We start from the raw sequence: 25,149 nt of genomic DNA on the forward strand, positions 1-25,149 counted from the left end.
GGATTTCCGCGGGGCGGGGCACCCCCCCTTTTTTGTACCCCCACCCACCGAAAACGATGTCTCTCCCCGCCTCGGATCGCCCCGGGCGAAGGAGCGGGTTTAGGGAGAGAGGGACCCTTCCCCTTTCCAAAAGCGGTCTTGCAGCTGGATGACACCCCCTCCCCACTGGCTCTTCCGAAGGGTCAAGAACTCCCATTCCTTCCCCGCCGGGGGGGGGGGGGGGGGGCTTAGATTCCGCAGGTCTAACAACTTGACTTTCCGTGGGAAAAACAAAAATGTTCCCCCAAACTTTTTGCGGGCTTCAAACCCTACCCCAAACCCCACTCCTCTTAATTTCCCTATCTTTGTGTTGCAGAAAATGACAGGCTTAGACTTCTCAGGATACAGGAAAAGTTTATTTGGCAGCCAGGTTCAGAAAGCTAGCACATAGCTAGCATTGGAAATTCTGAACAATCTTTATTATCGAAGCACACATTCTTATACATTCTCAAAGACAGTGTAACACGGAAACACTTAACTTATTTCTTATTGGTTACCTTGGGGAAAAAGCCCTATGAGGAGATGGGGGTCTTACTTCTCCTTTTGTTACAGGTAAGGGCTACGTGTCATTAACAAACTTTATTTGAACCTTGTGGTTTTGGACTTTTGACATAGGGACGTTGGCTGGAACATGTTGTGGTTGAAGGCTGATGACATTTCCCTGTCCCTTTAAGCAAGCTTCTAACTGTCCCTTTTATGCCACGTCTTCTTTCTTATATTTTAATCCATATTTTACTCCACTTTATTTGGGGTCGGGGTCTGCATCGAGGAGGGAACAAGGGAGGTGGGAGGGATATTTTGTATTCTAAACCTTGGGGCAGGTGAGAAACAGTGTGTGTAGGGTCTCCCTGGCCCCTCCCCTCTTCTAAGTCCCCCTCCCCAGGCTTTTATAAAGCTCTAAATTGGGGTGGGGTGGAGAGAAGCCCCTCCTTTTACGAAGTCCTGGGAGCTTTTCTTAGAGCAAGGGACACCCCCCCCCCAAAAAAAAAATACTGTCGAATTCAACAGAATAGTGCCAGAGGGAGGCTTGGAGGTTTTCTAGTCCACCCCCCCCCCCACCCCCACAGCAGAAAACCCTGCACCATTCAGAGTAAGAGAATAACAGGGTTGGAAGGGGCCTTGGAGGTACTCTACCATTGCAGAAAAGTCTCTGTCCATTCTCTTCTTTCAAAACCTCCAGCGACGGAGCGGCCACAACTTCCAGTGGCGAGCAGTCCCACCGGTTCATCATCCTCACTGTTCGGAAGTTTCTCCTTCATTCCACATTGCTTCACTCAAATTGATTTTCATCCGTTGTTTCTGGCTTCCTGTGCTTTGGAAAATAAGTGGACCCCTTCTTCTTTGGGGCAGCCCCTCAAACTCTGGAATCTTTCTATCGTGTCACCCCAAGTCCTTTTGATTAAAGGAGACACACCCAAAGCCTGCAGCCGTTTTTCATGTTTCCGTCTTCGGGCCCTTCGGCACCTTAGATTTTTTTCAAAAAGTTTGATGATCCAACCAGCTTCCTGCTGGCAATCCAGCTTTTCCTGCTGTTGGGGTCCCATGCCTTTCGCACCTACCACACCCCCTTGCAAAAACACACCCCACAACTGTAAGAAAGCCTTTATTGCAAATAAACATAGCTCAGAAAATAATAGACATAATTATTATGATAATACATCTAGAATAGGGCCTATGGGCCCCGCCTGGGTTCATGGGGCATGAAGTGGCCAACGTGGTGTCTTTCAGAGGCCGTTCACGGAAGGGGATGCAAGCACGGATGGCTGGGGAGGGATGGGGTAGAGAGTCTCCTGGCTTGGGGTTCAAGGTTGCAGGGTGCGGGAGACAGCAGTCTCTCTTCTGTCCAGTTTCACATCTCCTTCCATCAGCAGCTCGACCTCCGTTTCACAGGGACCCCAGATCCGCTCAGTGGGGAAAAAAAGTCAGTTGCAGAAGGAAGAGGATGGGTGGGTAGGGAAGGAAGACCCCCTCCCCAATTCTTGCACCGGATCCTGAGCGCCGAGCCATCTCGATGCGTCGAGGAGGTCCGGCGTGAACGAATGTCAGCTGCGATGGGTGTTGTGCATTTCTCCAAAGGTGACGTGGTTGGAGGGGGTAACCGCCATGCACAGAGGAGACCCCCCCTAAATGCTGAGAAGAAAGGGGGGAGGGCTGGGGCACAGACAACAGAAATGGCAAGCCCTGCATGCTTGGGGCGCAAGCAACTGACTGGCTGCTCTGCAGGACGGATCCAGCAGAGACCTCCTTCGGTCCCTCAGTCAACAGGTCTGATCCCGGAAGCAGAGCTGAGAGATTTGTACCTGCCGGGCTGACCTCTCCCCAATCCTTCCAGCCTCATCCCACTCCCAAGGATCAAGGGGGACCCACTATCCAGGTGGCCGCCTCTGAATGGCAACTTGTTCTTACCCCGAAGAATGGGGCGCATCCAGATGACCTCGCGGCAAGCAGGCCATATTTGATCCGAACAAAAATTGCAGTCTTCCCAGACCCACCCCCTCCCTCAGCAGCAAAAAAATCAGAATCTCTCAGGTAGATGTTTCACCTTTTCAACCTACCTTGGCACCCCGGAAGAAGGAACATTACCGAAAAGCCTTCGGGAGGGGGAACACTGCCTCCTTCGGCAAGGAATGTCGTATGACCTCACCGTTGCTGCCCGTACAGGACCACGCTCACCCAAAAACGACAACAAAGGGCTACAAAGCCATATCTTGCCCGGCGAAAGTGGGAGGGGTCGTTGCACCTGGCTTCCCGGCACCCCGAGGAATAAAGGGGAGCGGGCAGTCGATTCTCTCTCGTGCAGCGGCCACCAAAATTTGGGCACCGCAGACTGGTTCTGTGTAGGATGTTTTTTCCGGGGTTCTGTGTGCTGCCTGCATCCCATGCATGTGATCTGCATGTGATGGGGCTTCGCTTGTTTCCATGGACTGGTTCCCAGCAGGCTGTGAACAGTGTCAGCTGTGAACAGTGCCAGCTGTGAACCCCTGCTCTAGAGGCAACTTCTGGGCCAGCTACGGAAAACGAAAACTTGAAGCCAGAATTTGAACGCTGCCCAGCAGCTGGCAGGGCAGTGCAGTGCAGGGCTACCACCTCCTAGCCATCTCAGGTCTGGCCGACAGGCAAAGGCCCAACCGCACGTCGGAGCGGTTTTCCAAGCACAACAACTCAACAAACACAAGTCACAGCTTTTTGGGCACAAGAGTCCCAGATGGAGGGGCTTCTGGGTCTCTTGAACTCCTGTCCCACGGCCCTGGATGTCAGAGAGGCCTGGGGTCAGCCGTAGGGCTTGACTGCAGCTTCTCTTGGCTTCAGGGGCTGCCCCTATGCTGGAAAAACTATCTCCATGCCAAACAAGGCAGTTCTGCTGCCCGAAACTCTTGGTCGGGGAAGATGGGGAGCAAGTCGCCCCAGTTCCAATTTACTTGACCTTGAACAAAACTTGGATCACAATTGTGTTTCTTTTGGGGGGCAGAGGGGAGGTTGAGTCCGTCTGTTCCTTAGTGATGGGCCAAGCCCTCAACATGCCTCTAGACTGGCATGGCTGAATTTCACCAGTTTTATTAAAAAAGGTTCTGCCACCCCCCAACTTCTGGGCAGTTTTATCTCGGGGTACACCGCTGAGCAAAGACTTACTTAGAAGAATGCACCCCTCAGAGCACCCTCCATCACCTGGGCTGCCGACTGCAAGTCAATCAAAGTTCCTGACAAATCCCCCCCACCCCATCCAACCCATGCACGAAGCTGCCACTGTGTGCCCATGCACGGATCCCCGCACGAGCTAAGCATTCTCCCTCCTCACATCATTTGCACGCTCAACCACATCTGTCGCCATCAACACCTCTGTCCGTTCCCCAGATAAAATCCGTGCCACCTCTGGCCCCCGAAATCAGCCTAGCTCAACGGGCACCGGATGTCCAGAGAAGCTGGGAGAGGGGAGAGGCCCCAAGTCCTACCCCCCCCCCCCCACTCCTCATCCCTTGCAGACTTCGGCGGGAGGAGGGGAGGCTGTCACTATTCCCCCTCCCTCCCCGTCATAAGCCTGGACCCTCGGCGGACTTCCTTTGTACATTTGACCTTCTTGGGGCCCTGCCATGCGAAAGGAGACCACATCCCTCTTTCTTTCCAGGAAGGCTTCCCAGCTTAAGGCACAGACCCGCCCCCCACAAAAAATTCAGCTTTCTCCCTTCTGGCAGCCCTGTGCCAGGACTAGGACCCAGCCTCGTGGGTGCCACACGGGCAGGGAGGCAAGTCCAGGGGTGACAGGTCGTTCTAAAGTGCTTCTTGTTCATTCTGGCCCCCCTCTTTGTGCGAGGACCCCACCCGTCTTTCAGCCCCACCACAATCCAACCTCTTTGGTGTCGGCTCCCCGCAAGCATCAGGCCTTTCTAGTCCAGCTGTTGGGAGTAGAGGGGTGGTGGTGTTTCCTTCTGACTTGCCCCACCCCCCCAAGACAGCCCCATGTGGCTTTCCTGACTTGAGGGCTCATTAACTCCCGGAGTTGAATGCCAGGCAGAGCCCCTCCCCGATGTCTTTTTCCCCCTGTGGGAGGTGCGAAATCTCTCCCCACACCCCCAAAAACATCCACGTTCTGTATCACTGTGATGGACATATGGGGAGCATGACCACCGGCCTGTTCAGTTTGGCACAAAGCCGACACTCCCTCGCCGGCAAGAGTTCAGCCGTCCGATTTGTGCAACGGCAGCATGATGCCAACGGTACATTTCTGCAACCAGTTATTTCAATGTTTCCTTTCGGAGGAAAGCAAGAGGGGGCACAGGGTCCACGGAGTCTCTGAGGCAACTTTGCAAAGCCGTAACAGAGCAGAACCACCATCTTGGGGGTGCGCCAAGAGTCGTGTCCGGGTACGAGGCACTCCCCCCAACCAGGGTTTATCAAGGGGTGCCACCTTCAGTCAAGTTTCCAAGAATGGGGAGGCGCTCTTCCACCTTCACTTCCCGTTTGGACTGCTGCCAAATTCTCGGTCTTTCCTTCTGTCTGTTCAGGGGTAAATGAGGTGCATCCAGAGAGATTCAGGCGCAGTAAGACAAGTGGGCACGGTTTTGGTCCTCCTGCCATGTGACACTTTGGGAGGGGAAGGAGTACCCTTGCTGGAAGGATGGATTGCCTCTTGAGACAGAAAGAGTCTTGGTCAGGTAGGTTAAATCCAAGGAGGGTCTGTGTGCGTCCCTAGAGTAGGAGGGGGCAGATGGAAGCTTCCCGGTTTAGGATACATGCATAAACCCTGCGGTCCACCCCACAGGGCGCTGCCGGCGGGGGGGAGAATCTGAGGGGAGTCCAGCCCCAGCCGATCTGTGCTCAGCCCGTGCAGGCAACTTACCGCAAAGAATCAGAAATCGAACATAGTCTGGGATTAGGAGTGGCAGGTTGCGTCTGGCCGCCCTGCTGGAGCTGAAGGCTGCGTGTCGTGCAGGGGAGGCCCAGCCAGGCGTGGCCCGGGGTGTCCCTGTTGCCGGGTTGGAGCTGCCCCAGATGTGGGCTGTGCGGAATGACCAAAGAGGCCCTGCCAGCATGGCAGAGGCAGTGAAGCATCTCACTTGGGGCTTCCACAGTGGTGGTGGGCAGTGGGGCAGCCGACAACCCCTTGGGCTTCAAGGTGATGGGAGGGGGTTGCCCCATGGGCACGACCGAATGAGCGCTGGAGCTGGGCAGCAACGGGAGGCCCAGCCGGCGTTGGCAATGGAGCATCTCCACGTGGGGATCCAGAATGGTGGGTGGAGTGCTCAGCTTCGGGCCCTGCTCCGAGCCAGGGGCCACTCCTTGAAGGTGCGTCGAGGGGCCAGCCGTGTGTTGACCAGGGGGCGCGTCTGCAGGAAGACTCTGCCCGTGAGGGGCCACATGTTGCCCGGAGGGGGCTGGTCGGTGAACATTGGGGGAGGGATCTCCAGGAAGATCCGGACGGGGGGCTGGAGTGGCTTGCTGCCCAGCCGAAGCGGGGTCCCCCGGGAGGGCTTGTTGTAGCGCAGGCGCGGCCAGGAGGGTGCTAGTCAGTGGATCGGCACCCAGCACCTGCCGATGGGTACGCTGGTGAGCGCGTAGAGCCGACTCCCCCTTGAAGCGTTTGGGGCAGCAGGAGCAGGCGTGGGGCCTCTGCTGCGAGTGCGTGCGCTGGTGGGCCGCCAGGTTGCCCTTCTGACTAAAACGCCGCCCGCAGGTGGCGCAGGGGAAGGGGCGCTCTCCCGAGTGGATCCGTCGGTGGGTGATGAGGTTGGCCCGCTGGTTGAAGCGCTTGCCGCACTCAGTGCAGGGGAAGGGTTTCTCGCCGGTGTGGATGCGCTGGTGGGTGATGAGGTTGGGCCGCTGGCTGAAGCTCTTCCCGCAGACACTGCAAGGGAAGGGCTTCTCTGTCAAGCGGCTGCCGCGCGGCACTGGGACCTTCGGCTCGGGCACGATCAGCCCCTCCAGCACGGCGTGGGTGCGCTGGTGGGCCGCCAGGTTGGCCTTTTGGCTGAAGCATTTGCCGCAGCGCAGACAGGGGAATGGCCGCTCACCGGTGTGGACCCTCTGGTGGGTTAGCAGGTTGGGGCGTTGGCGGAAGCGCTTGCCGCACTCCAGGCATGGGTAGGGCTTCTCGCCGGTGTGGATGCGCCCGTGGGTGATCAGCCCCTGCTTCTGCCGGAAACACTTGCCGCACACCAGGCAAGTGAAGGGGCCTGAACCCAAGCCTTGGGAAGGACGTCCAGGGCCGCCCAGGTTGGACTCACAGGAGGCTGCTTCCTCCTTCTTGACCCGGGGTTGAGGTCTCAGCTGCCCGGGGTTGGCAGCCAGGAACAGACCTGCCCGGGAACTCTCAGGGAAGAGCTGGTAGCGTTCCAAACTGGCCACAAAGCCCTTCTGGCCGCCCTCTTCTTCCTTGATCGCTTTGCTCCGTCCAGCGGCTGTTCCAGAATGGACAAAAAAAGGGAGGGGGGACACAAAGGAAAGAAATGAAATAGTGCAAGGGTCTCCAACCCACAGGCTGCGGCTTATTTGGAATTGGGACACAAGGGTATATATAAGCGCAGCTCTCGCACGAGCGACTGGCACTTGCGTGCCCAGCTGCACTCATGTGAGGGGCAGGCACACACATGCCTGCTACTCATAGAACATCCCCTTCCCCCCTGCACTGGACCGCCATGCTACGGTAACTGTATGTGACGTTATGTTTTTATTTTCTGCGACTTCCTAATGTCTACGTAAAAGGTTAACAGTTTCCCCGTCCACTTGTTTCAGATTCTGGGGCACGACACTCCTCTCCGTTTCTCGGCCGAGGGAGCCCGCATTGTCCGAAGATGCTTCCATTGGTCCCCGGTATGGCTATATGTCAAAGGCACACAAAACGCTGTTACCTTCCCATCAAATTGGTACCTATTAATCTGCTTGCACTTTCGAACCACGAGCTGGAGCTGGTAACGGGAACTCACCCCATCTGAGGAGCTCAGGTCTCAAACATGGGCTGTCAGTTTTAATTCAGTGTCTTTAACTGCTCAGACATCGTACCCGAATCCATCTTATTTATTTATTTATTTATTTACTGAGCGCTTGTAGACCGCCCCCTCTCCCGAAAGGGACTCTCTGTATATTAACCCATAGTGTGACCTTAGTAAAGGTAGTCCTCGACTTTAGTGACCGTTCAAAGTTACAACGGCACTGAACCAAGTGACTTATGGCCGTTTTTCAACGTTTCCAACACGACATCCCCATGGTCACATGAACAAAATTGAGATGAAATTTTTGCAAACCTATTCATATTTACGATAGTTGCAATGTGCCGGAGTCACGTGGATCCCCCATTTGCGACCTTCCGACCAGCTACGTCACAGGGCAAGCCAGATTCATTTAACAACTGTGCTACCGACGTACCAGCTTCAGTGATTCAGTTAACAACAGTGACCAGAAAGTTAGTAAAATGAGGCAAAATTGAACTTGTCTTGCTTTACATGAAAAATGTTTAGCTCAATTGTGGTCATTAAGTCGAAGACAACCTATACCAGTGATGGCGAACCTTTCCAGCACCGAGTGCCAAAAAGGGAGCATTTCGCGTGCACCCAGTGGGCATGCGCACGCTGGAAAATGAACTTCCAGTTTCCTGCGTGTGCCTGTGCGCCTGCTAGCAAGTCTTCCGGTTACTGCTGCGCATGGGCAGACCCCAATCAGCTGGCTGGCGTGCATGTTCACACCGGAAACTGGAAGACCAGCTTCTCTGGTTTCCGGCACTGCCGCACGCACAAAGGACAGCTGTTCGTTGCGTGCGCATACACACCAGAAACCTGGAAAAGAAACCGGCGACGCTGCGTGTGCCAGGCGACATGTCTGTATGCCCCTTCGGGCACGCGTGTCATAGGTTCGCCCTCATGGACCAATACTGTTATTTTTATTATTAATTTCCCACATGTATTATTTTTTCTGTTGTTTGCATGTATGCTGATTTGCCTGGGTACTGGAGAAAAATTCCTGGTTTTGCTCCACCATAAAACCTGGTGTAGGGTTAATTGATTAATCAGTAGTTGGCAAACCACATTGATTAAATCAGTCAAAATCCACATTCCTTCCTTCTTAATCCTTTGGCGCTTAATCTCTTTTGCTTACAAAAAGAGACAATGGAATGTACACGTAGACATCACATTCCAAGCAGCAAAATATTAACTAGTAGAGAGTCATGAAGTGCCCATGAAGTGATCATGAGGTGTCCATGAGTAAAGCATGCATTTGTAAACCAATCAATAGTTGCCAAGTGTATTTTCTGTCCAATGAGCTTTTACTATTCTGAGAAGTTTGACAATAAAAGGGAGCCCCGAACAATGCTCTGGGTGGGTGCCCTTCGGGGTGCCTTCCATCGGGTGGCCTTCCCAGCACAACCTTACTCCTGTCTGCGTCTGCTTTTCTACATCACCAACATCTGGCGCTCCCCAGCATTGCCTACCTTGGCAGGAGCCTGTGCAAAGTTTGCCTTCCTCCAACTTCTGACGGTCGGTGACTCCGAGTTCCTCCCACCATTCAATCCAAGACAGGCTCTCAGGTTTGAAAAAACGGTAACCTGGGGGGGGGGGGGGGGGCGGAAGAGATCACAAAAGGAAGAGGTGAGCCTGTGAATTCTCCTTCACGGAATTTTCTGGAAGGATGGGAAGTGATGTGCTTTGAGGCAGCTCATCTCCCGGGTACCACCAAGCCCATAAGGCAGCCCTGATTTGGGCCATGTCTGTGAGGTGGGACTGGGCTGAGAGGGGGGGGGGGCAGCCCAAAGTCATTTAGCGGGTTTTCGTGCTGAAGGTGGAACTAGAACTCCCAATCTCCTGGTGATTTGGCACAAAGCCACCCAGATGGTTTGCATGGCTAAGGTGGGACTAGAACTCACCATTTCCTGGTGTTTGGTCCAAAGTTACCCAGTCGTCTTTCATGTCTAAGGTGGGACTAGAACTCCCACTCTCCTGGTTATGAGCCTAAAGTCAACCAGGCTGGCTTTTATGGCTAATCCGGAACTAGAATTCACCTTCTCCTAATAATTGGCCCAAAGTCACCCAGTCGTCTCTCATGCCTAAGGCGGGACTAGAACTCCCAGTCTCCTGGTTCCTAGGCCACCACCTTCACCAAGCTGCCTCAACTATCAAGCTAACCATGAATTCAACACAACCAAAAGAAGGGCGCTGGCTTTTGGGAGCAGAAATATTGTATTGTGGTGTTTATATTTTTCATTGTAATATTTATTTCCCCTCCCGGCAAAGTGGCAACAAAGTGTCTTCAGGCCAAGGGAGGCCATCCCACAACTTTTGTGTCTTTCAACACCTCAGAAGGGCCAGGATTAGTCATGCACCCACACCTGCAGAGGGTCAGGAAATGAAACCCAAAGGAATGAAAAATAATTGTGCTATCCAAACCCTGGCCAGTGTGTGTGTGTGTGTGTGTGTGTGTGTGTGTACATGGGAGCAGCCCATGGACGTACCTGCACATGGATCGGTGGGAATCCCACGGGTGGAATCCAGCTGGTCGCCCACGCACTGCTCTCCGACCCGCTCGATCCGAGACAGGAGATCGGGTTTGAGAACCGGATAGCCTGGAAAAGATTCGACATGGCGGGTCACAGCCTGGCAAGACTGGCCAAAGGAAAACCCCTCTTTCCTGGGACTCAGGAGGGAGGGGTGCTTAGTTAACTGGCTGCCCCACCTGAGGAGGAGGGGGAGGATTGCGGGGTTCCTGGTGCTCCCTGAACTTGATGGTTTCCTGGCAGACTTTTCATTACCAAACTAGGTAACACCATCAGTGCAAGAAAGGAATGGGGCTTGCAAGGAGTAGGGAGTGGGAGGACGAGGAGGAAAGACTGTGGAGTCCCTGGTACTCTCTGAGCTTTGTGGTTTCCTTGCAGACATTTCATGACCCAACTAGGGAACATTATCAGTGCCACAAGGTAGTGGGGTTTGGGAGGAGGAGGAACTGTGGGGTCCTTGGTGCTCTCTGAGTTGGGAGGTTCCTGGCAGATGTTTCATTACCAAACTAGCAAATGCCATCAGTGCAAGAAAGGAATGGGGCTTGTGGAGGAGGAAAAAGAGGAGGGGGAGGAAGAGGAGGAGGAGGAGGTGGAGGAGGAGGAGGAGGAGGAGGAGGAGAGGCTGTGGTGCCCTGGGTGCTCTCTGAGCTGGGAGGTTCCTGGCAGACGTTTCATTACCACACTAGCAAATGCCATCAGGACGGCTCTTACCAAGAGAAGTCACCAGCTCGTAGTTCTCCATCACAACATCCAGAGATGGTGAAAGTTTTCTGAGCTCCTTGGGGAGGAAGACCAGATCAAGCGTTACCTGCTGGGGAGAAAAAAATCACATACACCTACATCCCTCTGCTCAAACCATTTGGAAGCTAGCAACTACAAAACTCATCTTGGAAACTTGAGTTGGAAGAGACCTCGGATGTCATCTAGTCCAACACCCTGCTCAAGCAGGAGACCCCATACCCGGAAAAATCAATCAATCAATCAATCAATCTACCTACCTACCTATCTATCATCTCTCTCTCTCTCTCATCTCTCTACTGTTGTGGTCGTAAATCAAGGACTGCCTTTATGACACTTCCGCTGGGAGTGAGACAGACAACAGATACAGATGATAGAGATGGATAGAAATAGAGAGACAGAGACAGACAATATAAATAGCCTGTGGCTTAGTGGCTAAGACTCCTGCCTAATATGTAATACAGCCCAGGTTCAAATCCCAGTAAGGGTATGGCTAGCTGATGAGAGCTAAATAGCTTGAAATAGCCCCACGTGCCCCCCCTCCCCATTGCACCTGCCATCCACGCGGAACAGCCTCGTGGAGGCTGTGTTATTTAGGCATACCAGGGGTTGTAACACAAATACATACCTATTTTCCTGGCTCAACTGATAAGGAAGTGAGCCCGTGGCTTAATGGCTAAGACTCCTGCCTAAGATATATACAGCCCGGGTTCAAATCCCAGTAAGGGTATGGCTAGCTGATGAGAGCTAATTAGCTCGAAATAGATCTATACTAGTCTCCCTTTATTTATTTATCAGTACAAATCAACACAAATATAAAAAAGGCAACATTAAAAATAAAAATATGGTTTTCTGTATTTGTTTTCATAGATTTTCACGGGTGTAGGTATGCTGGTTTTGTTGTATTCGGGTCTTTTCCCGAATACATACATACATACACACACATATATACATACATACATACACATACACATACACATACACACACACACACATATACATACAATTTATATCAAGGCAGTCCTTAACTTACAAGCACAATTGAGCCCCAAACGAACGTTGCTGAGTGAGACATTTGTTAAGTGATTTGTTACGGCCCCATTTTACGATCATTCTCACCGCGGTTGCTAAATGAATCGGGCTCCCTAGTTGACTTTGCTGGTCAGAAGGCGCAAAAGGGGATCACGTGAGCCCTGGGATGTTGAGACTGTCGTAAATGTGAGTCAGTTTTCAAAAGTCTGACCACAGGGGTGCTGTAATGCTCATAAAGTGTTTTAAAAAGTCCTAAGTTCCTTTTTCCAATAGCGTTGTAACGTTAAACGGTCACTAAGGGAAGCATCATAAGGCGAGGACCGGCTGAATTAAGACCACCTCATCTGAACATAGTTACATAGTTTTCTGGTTAAATAAGAAGAAAGTTTCTGACTTCATTCCTTCTTTAATAGACATTTAATATTCATACAGACCCCCTATGTTAAAGAGAATTGATTTTTAAAATATTATTTTTCTTTTCAGAAAAGAGTATTTTTAATGCTTAATGTCAGGAGTTGGGCTTACAGTTTTTCTCTTTTTTTCCTTTTATGTACACACATTTTTTACTTTTTGTTTTGCTGTTGCTAGTATTGGATGCATGGGGTATTTTTTTGTTTGGTGTGTTTTATTCCTACTGATAAAGCACTTTTTAATTTATATATACAATACAATACAATAATACAATACAATAGCAGAGTTGGAAGGGACCTTGGAGGTCTTCTAGTCCAACCCCCTGCCTAGGCAGGAAACCCTATACTGTTTCAGACAAATGGCTATCCAACATCTTCTTAAAGATTTCCAGTGTTGGGGCATTCACAACTTCTGGAGGCAAGCTGTTCCACTGATTAATTGTTCTAACTGTCAGGAAATTTCTCCTCAGTTCTAGGTTGCTTCTCTCCTTGATTAGTTTCCACCCATTGCTTCTTGTTCTACCATCAGGTGCCTTGGAAAATAGTTTGACTCCATCTTCTTTGTGGCAACCCCTGAGATATTGGAAGACTGCTATCATGTCTCCCCTAGTCCTTCTTTCTATTAAACTAGACATACCCAGTTCCTGCAACCTTTCTTCATATGTTTTAGCCTCCAGTCCCCTAATCATCTTTGTTGCACTTCTCTGCACACTTTCTAGAGTCTCCACATTTTTTCTACATCGTGGTGACATACATACACACACATATGTACAGAGACACACACAAACTAGTTTTGTACTTTATTCTTATGGACAAAACATTGCATACACACAGAGCTTTGATTTTATTCTTGATAAAACATCACACACACAAATACACACGTGTTTGTTTTGTATTTTTATTGATACACACACACATCATTGAGGCCCGCATCAAAAAAACACCCTCATCCTTCCAACTTACCTGGGTAATGTGCACCTGTGGGGAGAATTTTCCAGGAATGGGTGAGCATTTTTTTCATCCCAGCGTGGAGCGATATTTTTTTCTCCCCCCAATCCATTTATTTCGGTTGGTTTTTCAAAAAGTCCCTGCATAAATCAGGAAAATATAAAATTTCTTTTCGGGACACAATGTTGAAATTGAGGAAGTCCAGTCTACTTTTTTTTTTAAAAAAAGGAGGAGGAGGGGGGAGTGTCAATATTCCAGTATTTGAGGGGCTGCCCCAAAGAACAGCAGTGGTGGGGGTGTCAAATTAGTTTCCAAAGCAGGGGAAGGGAGGAGAAGAAATAATGGATGGAAAATTAACTGAGGAGAGAAGGAACCTGGAATGAAGGAGAAACTTCCTAACAGTGAGGACAATTAACCAGTGGAACGGCTTGCCACCAGAAGTTTTCAAGATGAGACTGGACAGACATCATAGGGTCTCCTGCCTCGAGCAGGGGGTTGGACTAGAAGACCTCTAAGGTCCCTTCCAGTTCTATTCTGATTGACTGATTGATTGATTGACTGAGTGAATGAACCAGTGGAACAGCTTGCCACCAGAAGTTGAGGGTGCTCTATCATGGGAGGTTTTTAAAAAGAGACTAGACAGCCACTTGCTTGAAATGGTTTAGGGTCTCCTGCTTGAGCAGGGGGTTGGAGGTCCCTTCTAACTCTCTTCTGTTATTCTGCTGAAGCTCAGGGTTCAAACCTGGGCTGAATAGAAGGCAAACCACGACACACACACACCCCAGGCAAGGAAGGGACCTTAGAGGTCTTTTAGTCCAACCCCTCTCCTCAAGGAAGGAGGGAGGGACCCCCCTCCCCCCAACTCCACCAAAGGAGAAAACAGCCCATTTGTCAGGATGCCATTCCATCCCCAGGCCATCCAAAGTCATGGGAATCTCCTCCACGTGTCAACTCCCATTCTTTTTTTCTCCCTCCCTATTTCTCATTCCCCTCTCTTTCATCTTCTATTTCTCTCTCTCTCTCTCTCTTTCATTCTCTTTCTCTCTTTAGTTCTCTTTCCCATTCTTTTTTCTGTCTCTTTCATTCTTTCTCCTTTCTCCTCTCCCTCTTATTATTTCTCTCTCTCTCTACCTTTCATTGTCTCTTTCTCATTCTCTCTCCTTTCTCATTCTCCCTCGCTCTCATTCTCTTTCATCCTTTCTCATTCTCTTCTCTCATTCTTTCTCATTCACTCTTTTTTTCTCATTCTGTCTCTTTCTGATTCTCTCACTCTTATTCTCTCTTTCATCCTTTCACATTCTCCTCTTTCTTTTATTCTCCATCTTTTCTTTCAGTTTCTTTCTCTGATTCTCTCTTTCATTATTTCTTTCTCTGATTCTCTTTCTCTCTCTCATATTCACTTCTCTTTCTGTCTTTCATTCTCTCTTTCTCAATTCTCTCTTCCATCCTCTTTTTCATTCTCCTTTCTTTCATTCTCTTTCTCACTGTCCCTCCTTCCTTCCTTTCTCTTTCTCTCTGTCTCAGATTCTCTAGCTTTCATCCTTTCTCGTTCTCTTTTCTCATTCTCTCCAATTCTCTTTCTCTCTGTTCATCCTCTCTCTCATCCTCTCGTGTTTCTTTCATTCCCACTTTCTCATGCTCCCTCCTTCCTCTTTTTCTCTCATTCTCTTACTCATTCTCTCTTGTTCTATCTTCCATCCGCTTTCTCTTATTCCCTTCTCTTCTGTTTCTTTTTCATCCCCCCTTTCTCCTTCGCTCGCTCTCTCCTTCCCCTCCCCACCTGCCAAACTTCCCCGGGCAAACCCTCCCACCTTCCCCTCCCCGTCCACCCACCCCAGACCCCTCCCCACCAGAAGAGCCCGGGGGAGGGGGGAAGAGATGTCACTGCAGGGCCAGACCCCTTCCCCAAAAAGGATGTCCTCCCTTTCCTTGTGCGGTGGGAAGCAGGACCCCCGCCTCAAATCAGCCAAGGAGGGAAGCTTTCCCCTCACCCCACCCCGCCGTGTTGCGCCCCTCCACTTTCAGCTCGGCTTGGGGAATGGCGAACCTTCCTTCCTTGGATGGATTTGAGGAGGGGGTCCTGCTCCCCAAAGCCCCCTCCCTCCCTTCCCCTCCTTCTCCGCTAGGCCCGACGCCCCTCACCCGTCCAACCGTCGTAGGGAAGCTCGCCCGGGCCTGGCTTTCCCTCCCTCCCGCCACGTGGGACCCCCCGCGGACCCCCCTCCCCGAGACGCCAGCCCCCCCCCCGCTCACCAGGCCGCGCCGTGACCCCTTGACCCGGCGGGCGGGGTCGCCATAGCAACAAGGGCGATGGTCCGGGCCCCGTAGCGGACGCGCGCGCGTCAGCGACGCATCATCGGGCCGAGACGCTGACCTCACGCGGTGACGTCACACCCGTGCCCTTCCCCCCCGCGCGCCTGCGTGCTCTCTGTCTCTCGGCCCCAAGGGGGCGAGGCTCTTTTAAAAAAAAATAAAGAAAAAGACCCAGATGAAGGAAGCGGAAGTGACGCCTCGACGCATTTCCTTCCTTCGCCGTTCGCTGCGCGCGCATCGGCCTCCATAACGCCACCGCGTCACGTGACGTCTGGCACGTCTCGCGACATTTTTTTTCTTTCGCGGAGCCCGGGTGGGCGTGGCCTGCGCGTGACGCATCGCCAGTTTGACAGTCCTGCCCTAAAGGCATTTCCACCCCCGCGCGCGCAGCATGACGGGAAAGAGAGTTCTTCGTATCGCAATCGCGGCGAATATCTGTTCTTTGTAGATTTGATTTCAGAGACAGGGACTTCTTGCCCTCGCCCGTCTCGGAAAGAAATCTCGCGAGAACGGCCCACCGAGGATTTCCACCCCCCCCAAAAAAGCTTTTCCTCGCGCGGTTCTCTGGGAATTGGAGTTTGGTGCTTTGAAGGCCGCAGGCTTCCCAAGCGAAACTTTCCCGAATCTGGGCCCTGGATTGCAGGCCCCATGGATTCCCGTCACCTCGGTCTGCCGCCATCGAAGCGGGGAATTATGGGCTCTGTAATCCAAAGGCTGTTCCATTTTGCTCAGCTCTGCCCTGTTGTGTTTAGTGGGATATTTCCCGATTATAGACCCTTTAAGATGGGAGGGGGGGAATGTATCAACTCCCAGAATCCCGCAGCGATCTGGGGAATTCTGTGGGTCGAAGTTCACCGATGCCAGCTGAGTGATTCTGGGCGTTGAAGTGCACTCATTCATTCCTGCTGGGGGATTCTGGGAATTGAAATCCACCCATTCTGGCTGGAGGATTCTGGGAGTCAAAGCCCATCCATGCCAGATGTGGATTCTGGGAGTCGAAATCCACCCACCTCTGCTGGGGATTCTGGGAGTTGATATCTACCCACTTGGGACTGGGGAATCTCAAACTCAATTCAACTGTGTTAATGGGAATTGAAGTCCTGCCTTTCTTAAAACCTGGGAAATTACACCCTTCGAGCCTGGATGCGGTCCGTAGCCGAACCGCAACGTCTGAACAACGAAACGACGCCCGAAACTGTCCTATTCCCTCCGCCCGGGGCCAATTGGCGATTGATTGAGAAGGCAGATTCTTTGCAACATCCACCACCACCCCGGGGGACGCCTGTCCCGGACACTCATGGGGGCGTCTAACGAAACACACCCCACCCCCCCCCGAATAGGAGTCTGTTTCCCCGAAACGGGCTGCGAGTTTCGGAGAAGCCAGCGGAAATTTTGCAACTCGGGGGGGGGGGGAGAGTCCGCAGCCCAACGAAGCCGGGGGGCGGCGTGTCTTTGGCCCACTCCCCCACGGGACAACAACAAGGGGGCGTGGGGAGGGAGGCGGGCCGATGACCCACCCACCCCAGCTCCAAGAGAGCGTAGGGAGGAATGCAGGCGGACCCACACAGAAGTTCACGATGTCCCGTTGGTTGCTGCCGTGCGTGTTGCTAGTCCTGATTGAGGTCGGCCGGCCGGGCGTGCTGCAGAAAGTCCTGGAGGATTTCCACGGGCAGAACCTGGTCCAGGCGGCCTTCCGGGGGGAGACGGCCAGAGACGTGGTGGAGGTCAGGCGGCCGTGGGAGGGGGCGTCAAACACGCATGGGAGGGGGCGGAGGGCTTCCACAGAGGGAGAGCTTCATCCGTGCGTCGTTCACAGCGGAGACCAAGAAGCTGGTGGGAGTTTAGCACGCGTGGGAGTAATGGAAAACTTCCACAACAGGGGAGGGAGTCTGGTCCGGGCAACGTTCCCTGGGGAGCCCACAAAGGAAAAGGGGTGGGAGGTCGGCACGCGTGGCAGAAGGATTTCCACGGGGGGACAGGGGGTCGTTCCGAGATGACAGGGAGCTGGTTGAGGTTACCACGCGTGGAAGTCCTGGAGGACTTCCACGGAGGAGGGGGGAGCCTCCTCCAGGCGGCGTTTCGAAGTGGGACCTCCAGGGAGCTGGTGGGAGGTCAGCACGTGTGGGAGTGGGCTCTCTGTGCCCGCTTCCTGGGCTCCCGGTTCTCACCCGGCTTGATTGGCAGCCCGGGGTGGCGGAGGTCGTTTTGAAAGCTGCGCCAGAGAGAGACACGCGTGGGTTTCGTTTTCCCGGGCCGACGCCCCGGGGAAAGTCCCCGCTGGCGAGAGGGGAGAAGGGGGAGGGAAAGGGGTAGCGAGTGAGTTGGGACGGGAGGTGGTTATCAGACAGACTGCTGCGCTTTTGGAAGCTCCATTTCGCTCCAGCTGTTTGGCAGCTGCTCCTCCGTTGGGCTTTGACTTAGTACAGTGATGGCGAACCTATGGCACGCGTGCCACAGGTGGCACGCGGAGCCATTTGTCAGGGCACGCGAGGCAGCTGAGTTCACCCTTTTTTAAAGCAATTTTTCGCCTTCCCCAGACTCCAGAGCCTTTATAGGAGCCTGGGGAGGGCAAAAAGAGCCCCCCCGCCCCCCCGAAGGCCCTCCGGAGGCTTCATGAGCTTCCCTGAAGTCTCCGGAGCACAAAAAAATGGCCCTACGGGCAAACCAGAAGTTCAGGAACTGACTTCCAGTTTGCTCAGAGGGTCATTTTGACTGCTCTGGAGGCTTCAGGGTAGCGTTCTGAAGGTCCCTGAAGCCTCCGGAGGGCTTCCGGGGGGCGGGGGAGGCTGTTTTCGCCCTCCCCATGCTCCTATAAAACCTCTGGAGCCTGGGGAGGGCAAAAAAAGCATGCAAAAAATGGGGGTCCCGCCTGTAGTGCACGCATGCGCACTGGGGGGGTGGTCGCGTATTACATTATGGGTGTGGCACGCCCGCACACGAACCCCCTGTGCTCCCCCCATTTATGGCACGCGAGCCAAAAAAGGTTCGCCATCGCTGACTTAGTAGTTGGCGGTGCGGAGTTGTTTAACTCCGCAACTTCAAGAAAGGGACTTTGGAGGGTCATCTAGTCCAGCCCCCTGCTCCAACAGCAGAATCATAGAATGACAAAGAGTTGGAAGGTACCCCCGGAGGTCATCTAGTCCAATCCCCTGTTCAAAGCAGGACACCTTTATAGAATCATAGAGTAACAGGGTTGGGAGGAGCCTTGGAGGTCATCTAGTCCAACCCGCTGCTCAAGCAGGAGACAATTACAGAAGGACAGAATCACAGAGTTGGAAGGGACCTCAGAGGTCATCTAGTCCAACCCCCTCCCAGAGCAGGAGACCCTCTACCTAATTCCAGACAAGTGATTGTCCCAGTCTCTTCCTAAAAACCTCCAGTGTTGGAGCACCCACAACTTCCAGTGGCAAGCAGGTCCACTGGTTAATTGTCCTCACAGTCAGGAAATTTATCCTTCATTCTAGGTTGCTTCTCTCCCCGATTAGTCGCTTCTCCTGCCTTCTGGTGCTTTGGAAAATAGGGGTGGAAGGCTTCTTTGGGGCAGCCCTGCAAATATTGGAACACTATTACCTCCCCCCACGGACCTCAAGGGAACCCCTTCCCAAATACTCTCTTCTTGGCCCAGTGAGTGTCTCTGCCATTTCTTACCTACCTTTTAATTGATTTTTTTATTAGCTTTTAAGTGAATTTTAATTAGCCTTTCATTGAATTTTCCTTCAGGTTTTAATTTGAATTTTCCTTTGAACTTTTGTGTTGCTCGCAGGAGTTACCGATGGGCACCTACGTCCAGTTGGAAGTGGATCTCGTCCAGACAGTTTGCAGAAAACATCAGTGGAGGAGGCAGAACTGCCAGATCAAAGCAGGCGGCGTGAGTACACACATACACATTATGGACAGCCCCCCCTTTTTTTCGGGAAACAAATCTTGCGAAACACAACAATTGACAAAGTCATCGTTTCGCAAGCCAAACCTCAAAAAGACACACAGAAAACTCTCTTGGCGTTGCAGCCTTGGAAGGTGCTTCAGAGGTCATCTAGGGACCTTGGAGGTCTTCTAGTCCAACCCCCCTGCCCAAGCAGGAGACTCTCCACCGTTCCAGACAAAGGGTTGTCCAGTCTCTTCTTCGAAACCTCCAGTGATGGAGCAGCAGCCACGACTTCTGGTGGCCGGCAGTTCCACTGGGGAATTTTTCTTCTCATACAGCTGTCTTGTTTGAACTGTTTTGATGATGAATGGACACATTTTTCTTTAGGAGTCTGTTGTGAACTTAACCATGGTTTGCCTGTCTAACTCTCTTTTTTTCTTTCTCCCTCTCCCTCTTTCTCCTTTTTCTTTTTGTCTCCCTCTGTCTCTCTTTTTCTTTCTCTCTCTTTCTATTTTTCTTGCTTTTCCTTCCCTCTCTTTCCTTCTCCTTGTTTCTTTTCCTTCTCTCTCTTTCTTTGTTTCTCCTTTTCCATCTCTTTTTCTTTTTCTGTTCTTTCTCCTCTCTTGCTGTCTCTTTCTCTTCTTTCTCTTTCTCTGTCTCTCCTTTCTTTTTCTTTCTCCTGTCTTTCTTTCTCTTTGTTTCTTTCCTTTTCCTTTTTCTTTTTTTCAGTTTTTCTTTCTCTTTCTGTCTCTTCCTCTCTATACTTTCTCTCTTTTTTCTTTCTCTTTTTCTTTTTCTTTCTCATTCTGTCTTTCTTTCTCTATTTTCCTTTCTCTCGCCTTATCTGTCTCTATCTTTCTTTTTTTTCCTGCCTTTCTTTTTCTTTCTTTTTTTGTCTTTCTGTCTTTCTCTGTTTATCTCTTTCTGTCTTTCTCTCATTTCTCTCTTCTTTTTCTTTCTCTTTTCTTCTTTCTCTCACCTTATCTCTGTCTCTTTCTTTCTCTTTTTTCTTTTTTCCTCTCTTTCTCTTCTTTCTTTCTCTTCTTTCTTTCTTTCTTTCTCTTTCTCCTGTGTTTCATCAGCTAGGTGCTGTCAGGCCTGGGGTCAGGCCTGAGCCCCCCTCCCCCTGGACCACTCAGGAATACTAACCTCTGCTTGACCCTTCATTGTCGATCACCAACGGTACAAGAATCTTGGCTTGTTTTCCACCAGGAATGGCCAGATAAGTCTTTGTGGAATTGGAAAGAATTCATGCTTATATCGTTTGCGGCCATGCAATGATTCCAAGCTAGATGCTTGCTTGACTCCTTCCTCCTTGGCCTGGCTGGCAATGCCAGGAGACCTGGTTGCCCTCTGGATGTGTGGGTCTTCGACAGGGCGATGCCATGACTGGCCCGATGGGAACTAAACAGAGTCATGGAATGACAGAGTTAGAAGGGACCTCGGAGGTCTTCTAGTCCAGCCCCCTGCCCAAGCAGGAGACCCTTACATAATCGTGGAATGAAAGAGTTGGTCCTTCAAGGTCCACTTCCAGCTTTGTTATTTCGTGATCCTCTAAGGTCTCCTGCCCGGGCAGTTGGTTGGACTAGATGAACTCCGAGGTACCTTCCACCTCCGTCATTCCATGACTCCATTTGGTTCCCATCAGGCCGGTTCCAGGCCTGTCGAAGACCCACACGTCCAGAGGGCAACCAGGTCTGCTGGCATTGCCAGCCAGGCTGGAAGGAGGAAGGAGTCAAGCGAGCATCTAGCTTGGAATCGTTGCATGGCCGCACACAATATAAGCGGGAAATGTTTCCAATTCTTTGGGGAGTAGACCGAGGTCTTTTGCAAAGGGGTTCGATTGCCCTCATTGGGAATGGCATCACCCCCCCCCAAATCTGGCAAAAGTGGGATGTCTGCCCCACTTTCCTCTATCTTTGGAGGTGCCAGCCCCCTCTCTACTGGTTTTTCCTCCCCACAGGAAGCGAGGAGGCGGCAAGACGAGGCATGCCGGACCATCAAGTCGGCCAATGAGGACCAATACCTGCCCGGAAAGTTTGCCTTTTCCATTGGACTTCCTTCCTGATCGTTCCCGGCACACCTGGCCAGGTAAGTACCCAGCCTTTTTATGGGGAGGTGGAGAGTCCCGGATCCACAGCCTCAGAGGGTAGGATGGGGGGGGGGGCATCAGTGGTGGAAGGATGGTGCCGAAGGTAGGTTTGGGTATCACCTTCCAAGCCAGGGGCTGGGCAGCTCTGCAGACACGGTTGATTTGAGGGGTCTTTGGTGGTCTCGGAGGTTGGTGGTTTTCTGGTAGACATTTTGTGGCCCAACTAGGGAACGTCATCAGTGCTACAAGAGATGGAGGTGTGTGGAGAGGAGCAGGAGCAGGACGACTATGGGGTCCTTGGTTCTCTCTGAGCTGGGTGGTTTTCTTGCAGACGTTTCATGACCCAGCTAGGTAACATCATCAGGGCTAGAAGGAAAGGAGGGTTTGTGGAGTGGAGGAGGAGGGTGTCCTTGATGGTCTCGGAGGTTGGTGGTTTTCTGGCAGACATTTCATAACCCAATTAAGTTACGGCAGTGGTGCACCGAGGATGTTATCTGGTTGGGTCCTGAAAGATTGGCAAGAAAACTGCTAAGCTCTGAGACCATCAAGAACCCCATTCTCCTCCTCCTCCTTCTCCCCCTCCTCTCCACAAACCACAATCTCTTCTAACACTGATGATGTTACCTAGCTTGGTCCTGAAACGTCTTCAAGGAAACAACTAAGCTCAGAGCACTGAGAATCCTCCTCCCCTTCTCCTCCAATTCATTCTCATTCTCTTTCTCCTCCTCTCTTCCTTCCTCCTCCTCCTCATTCTTCTCCATCTCCTCCTCCTTCTCGTTCGTCTTGTTTTTTTTTCTTTTTCATCTGCTCCTCTCCACAAGCCCCCCTTCCCTTCTAGCACTGACGACGTTCCCTAGTTGGGTCACAAAATGTCTGCAAGAAAACAACTAGGCTCGCAAACAACTAGAGCACCAAGGGCCCCACAGTCTTCCTCCTCCTTCTACCCCCCCACTCTCTTCTAATACTGGTGATGTTACTGAGTTGAGTCCTGAACTCTTCTCTGAACCTAGTTGTCCATAGAGAGTTGTCCATGTTGAGTTGTCCATAGAGAGTTAGCCATGACTAGTTGTCCATGTTGACTTGTCCATAGAGAGTTAGCCATGGCTAGTTGGCCACAGAGAGTTAGCCATGGCTAGTTGGCCATGACTAGTTGGGCATGGAGAGTTGGCCATAGAGAGTTAGCCATGGCTAGTTGGCCATGTTGAGTTGGCCATAGAGAGTTACCTATGGAGAGTTGGCCATAGAGAGTTAGCCATGGCTAGTTGGCCATGTTGAGTTAGCCATAGAGAGTTAGCCATGCTGAGTTGGCCATGTTGAGTTGGCCATGGCTAGTTGGTCATAGAGCTAGCCATGACTAGTTGGCCATAGTGAGTTGGCCGTGTTGAGTGGACCATAAAGAGTTGGCATGGCTAGTTGGCCATAGAGAGTTGGCCATAGAGAGTTACCTATGGAGAGTTGGCCATAGAGAGTTACCTATGGAGAGTTGGCCATAGAGAGTTAGCCATGGCTAATTGGCCATGACTAGTTGGGCATGGTGAGTTGGCCATATATATGCCAACACCGCTGGGCTTTTTTGGACTGCTTGCTATCTGCATGGCAGGATGTTGAAGGTCTCCCCTTTTCTTTCTCTCTCCCCCTCCACAATACAGAGCTGCATGGAGTCGGCTGACTGGCATCCAGCGGGCATCCGTGCATTGCCCCTCTCCGACAGAAGTCCATCTTTCAGAAGCATCAGCCCCTCGCCTCTCCCCTCCCTTTTGATTCTCTTAATAAAATTACAAGTTGAGTTTTCACCACTCCTGTCATTTCTGTCCCGCGGGTGTCCTTGGGGATCCGTTGTGTGCAGCAATGCCAGAAGGAAAGGAGGTGCATGGCGTCTACAGAAATTCTCGGTCATTCTGGTTGCGGTTGTGCCAAAAGCTGATTTTTCCAAGAGGCAACTGGCTTTTCTTGATTTTTTTTGGGTTGAAGAGGTTTTGTTTTCATCCGAGAAGCTTCCTCTATTCTGACTAACAGTTCAGTTCTTCACTCAGAAGTGAAGTAGCTTCTGAAGAGAGCTGACGTCGCGACGGCACGACCTGCGATCTTGGTGCTCCCAGTTCGCAGTCGATATATCTGCTGCTGGACGGTCCATTTGGACCTAAACCATCCTGTACAGACGGTGATTGAGAAGGGCACCTCCTGCTGATCTCAGGGACACCGTAAAGTCCCTGAAAGATCCAGGAATAGCCTTTTTTTCCAGTGACAGAAACGCAGCTAATGAAGCTGCTGAAGTTGGGACAGCTCCGGAACGGGAAGAAAGCGGAAAGAGAAAGTGTGTCGAATTGGTGAGGAAATTTTATTATTAGAAAAAGAGACTACCCAAAAAACAAATTAAGTTAAATTAAAATTGAAGACAGAAGACTGTAAGCGGCAAAATTAATCTACATTAAACTTAGTGTGTTATCTGACCTGAAACCACCCAGCCGGCGAGGAACCACAGCATCACAGCAGGCTCTGAGACCAGCCCTCCTTCGAAGTCCGCTGAAATGCTACAGATGTGGGGGGATGGGCCACATGGCAGCTGCATGTCCAACCCCAGCCCCAAAACCAAGGCCAGACACACCACCCAGGGCACGACCAGAACGAGGGCCCAAATGGACCACCAACACGTCCAGGAAAGCCCTCCAGTCTGCAAAGGCCCCTTCCCCCTCAGGCAAAAGTGATGGAACCCTAGGCAACAACAACCAGTCGCCTGAATCATATGACAGCGAGGACGAGGGAGAAAATGACCCAATATTGAGTGAATCAATTCACCCTTTCCTTTTTCCAATACGCCTCACAGCCCCAAAAACAGGAAATCGGGGATTTTCAAGCCCTAATAGACTCAGGCTACACAAGGTGTTTGATCAACCTAACCACAGTCCTGAAACTGGGGATCAGAGCAAAAAGACTGGCCCACCCGATCCGGTTCGAGCAGGTTGACGGGTCACTAATGGGAGGAGCCTATGCCACCCACCTGACTGAACCAGTGAGGCTAGAGCTGGCGGATCACTGAGAAGTAATTCGATTCATAATAGCCCCCAAAATGACAGGCGCAGTCATACTGGGACTTTCCTGGCTAGACAAGTGGGTACCAACTATCTGGTAGCAAGGGGGTACCCGCAGACTTAGGATATCAAGGGGCCCCACTCCCCTCCCACACCAGCAAGCAGAAGCACCACCCACGCTGGAAACCCCCCAAGAGAGCCCACAAGAACAACTGGCAACCACATCCGACAAAACCCCAGAGGCCGAACTGATTCCGATAGAATATCAGAACCTTGCAGAAGTATTCAGCGAGGCCGAGTGCGATGTTCTGCCTCCCCACCGGGAGACAGACTGTGCCATCGAAATCATCCCCGGGGCAAAACTACCCAAGCCCAAACTGTATGCCATGACACCCCGGGAAATGCAAGAGATGCACAAATACATAGACAAAAACCTAGCAAGGGGGTTCATTGAGCCAGCCAAGCCACGGGTCGCAGCACCAGTCCTCTTCAAAGAAAAAAAAGATGGAACCATGAGATTGTGTGTGGACTTTCGAGGGATAAATGGGGTGTGCGTACATAACCTATACCCCCTCCCCCTCATGAAGGACATGCTGTCTCATCTGGCCAAGGGAAATGTCTTCACCAAACTAGACCTCAGAGAAGCATACTACCAAGTACATATCACAGAGGGAGATGAGTGGAAAGCAGCGTTCAACTGCCCCCTA

The 25,149-nt window shown here is 51.7% G+C and overlaps 2 protein-coding genes across 4 annotated transcripts; one reads left to right on the plus strand and one right to left on the minus strand.

The window, feature by feature from the left end:
* Nucleotides 1–1,626: 1,626 nt before the first annotated feature.
* LOC309400521 (uncharacterized protein) lies at nucleotides 1,627–15,592 on the minus strand. 2 transcript variants are annotated; one of them, XM_081969070.1, is made up of 6 exons: nucleotides 15,397–15,592; nucleotides 13,159–13,283; nucleotides 10,727–10,823; nucleotides 9,974–10,084; nucleotides 8,957–9,070; nucleotides 1,627–6,932 (listed from the first exon to the last, which is right to left on the minus strand). In XM_081969070.1, the coding sequence occupies exons 3-6, from the start codon at nucleotides 10,755–10,757 to the stop codon at nucleotides 5,371–5,373; spliced, it is 1,818 nt and encodes a 605-aa protein (XP_081825196.1). In that variant the 5' UTR covers nucleotides 10,758–10,823; nucleotides 13,159–13,283; nucleotides 15,397–15,592; the 3' UTR covers nucleotides 1,627–5,370. The 2 variants fall into 2 exon arrangements, with proteins under 2 accessions (XP_081825196.1, XP_081825195.1); XM_081969069.1 differs by having other exon boundaries at nucleotides 10,727–10,826.
* A 1,320-nt stretch (nucleotides 15,593–16,912) lies between these two features.
* LOC309400805 (retinoic acid receptor responder protein 2-like) lies at nucleotides 16,913–24,368 on the plus strand. Of its 2 annotated transcripts, none has more exons than XM_081969493.1 (4): nucleotides 16,913–17,180; nucleotides 19,220–19,324; nucleotides 21,285–21,412; nucleotides 23,063–24,368. In XM_081969493.1, exons 1-3 carry the CDS (start codon nucleotides 16,965–16,967, stop codon nucleotides 21,387–21,389), a joined length of 426 nt encoding a protein of 141 aa, XP_081825619.1. In that variant the 5' UTR covers nucleotides 16,913–16,964; the 3' UTR covers nucleotides 21,390–21,412; nucleotides 23,063–24,368. The 2 variants fall into 2 exon arrangements, 1 of the variants encoding a protein (XP_081825619.1); XR_014176721.1 differs by having other exon boundaries at nucleotides 16,917–17,180; nucleotides 19,220–19,319; nucleotides 23,063–24,367.
* The last annotated feature ends 781 nt before the right edge of the window (nucleotides 24,369–25,149 follow it).

This window comes from Natrix helvetica, assembly GCF_964273705.1.
Source record: "Natrix helvetica genome assembly, chromosome: W".
Lineage (NCBI taxonomy): Eukaryota > Metazoa > Chordata > Lepidosauria > Squamata > Natricidae > Natrix > Natrix helvetica.

Excerpts from the sequence above, each read along its gene's own strand:
- LOC309400805 (XM_081969493.1), top strand. The coding sequence starts at position 16,965 with ATGACCCACCCACCCCAGCTCCAAGAGAGCGTAGGGAGGAATGCAGGC. Across the intron at positions 17,181-19,219 it reads CGGCCAGAGACGTGGTGGAG|GAGTTACCGATGGGCACCTA; the intron begins GTCAGGCGGCCG and ends TGTTGCTCGCAG. Across the intron at positions 19,325-21,284 it reads GCCAGATCAAAGCAGGCGGC|GAAGCGAGGAGGCGGCAAGA; the intron begins GTGAGTACACAC and ends TCCTCCCCACAG.
- LOC309400521 (XM_081969070.1), bottom strand. The coding sequence starts at position 10,757 with ATGGAGAACTACGAGCTGGTGACTTCTCTTG. Across the intron at positions 10,085-10,726 it reads CGAGCTGGTGACTTCTCTTG|GCTATCCGGTTCTCAAACCC; the intron begins GTAAGAGCCGTC and ends AATCTTTTCCAG. Across the intron at positions 6,933-8,956 it reads TTGCACAGGCTCCTGCCAAG|CCGCTGGACGGAGCAAAGCG; the intron begins GTAGGCAATGCT and ends ATTCTGGAACAG.